This window comes from Triticum dicoccoides, chromosome 2A (assembly GCF_002162155.2).
Source record: "Triticum dicoccoides isolate Atlit2015 ecotype Zavitan chromosome 2A, WEW_v2.0, whole genome shotgun sequence".
Classification (NCBI taxonomy): Eukaryota; Viridiplantae; Streptophyta; class Magnoliopsida; order Poales; family Poaceae; genus Triticum; species Triticum dicoccoides.
In genome coordinates this window covers 569610845-569613790 of record NC_041382.1, presented here as the reverse complement: position 1 = coordinate 569613790, position 2946 = coordinate 569610845, and the positions used below count along the sequence as shown (strand labels likewise).

Here is a 2946-nt window from a genome sequence, read left to right as displayed (position 1 = left end):
CAAATCGTTGTATTCTAGACTCATTGGTGGTACTACTTCGGCTCGCTTCTCTTGTATTTGGAAATCTAAGGTCCCTCCTAAGATTAAGATTTTCCTCTGGCAAGCCTTCCGAGGTCACCTTCCTTCTGCTGATCAGATCAAAAAACGCAATGGGCCGGGCTCGGAATTCTGTAACTTGTGTGGGGCTTTGGAAAACTCTAATCACATCTTTTTCAACTGTGTTCTTGCCAAATTAGTTTGGTCTTGCGTAAGATCATGGCTTCGGGTCTCCTGGGGTCCCTCCTCTTTCGCAGACACTAGAACCCTAGCCAAATCTCTGGTAGGGGTCACCAAGAGGGTTTTCTGGGTTGGCTTGGGAGCCTTATGTTGGGCTCTTTGGACCATTAGAAACAAATTTACTATTGACCTTACCTTCCCATCTAAGCCTGTTGACGTTCTTTTCAAATCATGTATATTCTTGCAGCAGTGGAGATTATTGACTAAGGAGCCAGATCGGGACGCCCTGGACCTGCTCATCGCCAAAATTCGGGCTTCAGCCTCTCAGATCTCCGGGACGAATCATGGCGTATAAGCCTGGTGCTGTAGTTTGCGGGATTAGGTCTTCTTCTCTCCCCGGCCTGCGTGCCGTGTTTGGCAGCTGCCTGTTTCGTTAGGAATTTGGGCCTATTTAACTTCTCTTTGTGTTTCTGAGACTGTGTGAACCTTGGGTATTCGTGACGCTGCCATGTGGCTTTATTTATAAAGTCGGGCTTTGGCCTTTTCTCTAAAAAAATGCTCATTTGTTGGGAGATTTGGAATGAGCAAAACACCCAGGGTTTCTACAACAAGGCCTTGCCCACGACAGTGGCGGGGACGATTAAGGAGGAGGCCAAGACTTAGGTTCTAGCGGGGGCTAGATTCTTGGGCAACTTAATTCCGGTTGAGTGATCCCGTTTGTTCGGGTCTGTGTGGCCCTGTAAAATTGGAACCTTGTCTTACTTATTAATTAATGAGATGAATCTAAAAACAAAGTCGTTGTATCTGTCCTGTAATCGAAACGATCGTCAGTTAGTCCAACCCTGATTCAGCTGAACGAGGACCGCTGATTAGTTGAGTAGCAGTGTCCTTCGCCTTTTCATGCTGTTAAGTAACCGATCGACTCGGTCTGTTAGTTATGTCCGATGCCGCATCTTCAGAGGAGCGTCTCTAAAGTCGCCAATCATTGTCCGCTGATCGGAGAATTCAACCGAGAGCATGTGATGAGGACGCGTTTACATGCATGCATGGCTACTTGCTCAGTTGGTGGGCACTTGTTTACTCACTCGGAGCTCAACTGCTGCTGCGAATCTGCGTTGGATCGGTCCTGATACTGATAACTCTGCTTCTCTGCTCCCACACCCACGCCCACTGCTTGCGTGTGTATATAAGGAGAGGGGCTATAGCTTTCCCCTCACAGACAAAATCATCGCAAGCCACTAAGCACCAATACAAGCCCTGGTTGCATTACGTGCATCTGCTGAAGATCGATCAGTAGCTACCCAAACCAAATTCGATTCTGGCCTCGTTTTGTATTTCCAATTGATTGGCATCTACCAAACCAGCAGCACGCGAAATGAAGGTGAGGAACCTATTCAGTTTCTGCTCCCATTCTCGTGTTGCTTTCTTTAGCTTAATTTTGAGCAAGCAATACATTACTCTGAAGCTGAAGCATACCACTGATCCATGAATTTTCTCCTCGTTGTTGTTGCAGCAAAAGATCGTCATCCAGTTAGGCATGTCCTGCGACAAAAGCCGGTCCAAAGCCCTCACAATGGCCGCCAGAGCAGCCGGGGTGACGTCGATGGAGATTACCGGCGACGCGAGGGACCGGCTGGAGGTGGTCGGCGACGGCGTCGACTCGGTGTGCCTCGTCAGCTGCCTCCGCAAGAAGCTCGGCCACGCCCAAATCATCAAGGTGGAGGAAGTGAAGAAGCCGGAGGAGAAAAAGGAGGACCCGAAGCCGGCCGTGCCCGTGCCCGTGCCCGTGAACCCGCCGCAGTACTACTTCCCGCCGGCCGGCTACTACCACCACCATTACCCGACGCACATGGTGGTCTGCGAGGAACAGCCTAGCAACTGCCCGACCATGTAACTGCCGGAGAACGATTTTGACATACTTTAGTTTTGTCGGCAACTATACTTGCATACATGTACTACTTATAATAACAGTTTATAATAAATTGATTGGAGGAAGAAATAAAAAGGAGAAAGAAATATATTTACGGCTTTGCTTGGCGAGTATCCAGGTAGAAATCATCAAGATTCAAGACAAATGCCATGGTCATATGAATCTCTGATCCTCAGTCGCTTGCTTCTCCGTGAAGTTCGTAAGCTACATGTGGTTTTGTATGATGAGGGCGAGGAGTCAAACAGAACAGCACGATTCAAATCTTGTACGTCACCTGCAAGGAAAGGTCATACGTCACACCAATGATGCGCTCGGCCCCACATTGTGACGCATGTCATCTAATCATATGAATGTATACGGTTAGATCCGTATATTCACGGTCCGTAAACCCCCAAATGGTCAAAACATCCATTTTTTTCGAATTGTCAAAACATCTGTATCTGAAATTCTGAATAGGATTCATATATAGCCACAAGGTCCGTGCGCTCAAACATCTTAATAAACATAGCTCTATGGAATATGGTCATGCAAATAAACATCCGGATAAGAGCAGGACAGGACCATTGAATTTTCCGAAGAAAAATCAATAACACGGATGCTCTCCACAGCGATGTTATTTTTTCTCAAAACGGAGGCAAAAGAATTGCCTCATCGATTAATTAAGAAGAAGAGAATTGCCCAGTTAATTTACGGAAAATTGGGCAAAAACCGATACAAACAACCCAAAAGAGTGCTACTCACAGAGTACGAAGCATCACGAACACATACACTGCCCACCCAATGCTCCTAACACACAACAC

General features: G+C 47.1%; 1 protein-coding gene across 1 annotated transcript; it reads left to right on the top strand.

Moving 5' to 3' along the window:
- Nucleotides 1-1453: 1453 nt before the first annotated feature.
- LOC119359600 (heavy metal-associated isoprenylated plant protein 47-like) lies at nucleotides 1454-2202 on the top strand. Its single transcript, XM_037625732.1, has 2 exons — nucleotides 1454-1597; nucleotides 1730-2202. The coding sequence occupies exons 1-2, from the start codon at nucleotides 1592-1594 to the stop codon at nucleotides 2108-2110; spliced, it is 387 nt and encodes a 128-aa protein (XP_037481629.1). The 5' UTR covers nucleotides 1454-1591; the 3' UTR covers nucleotides 2111-2202.
- The last annotated feature ends 744 nt before the right edge of the window (nucleotides 2203-2946 follow it).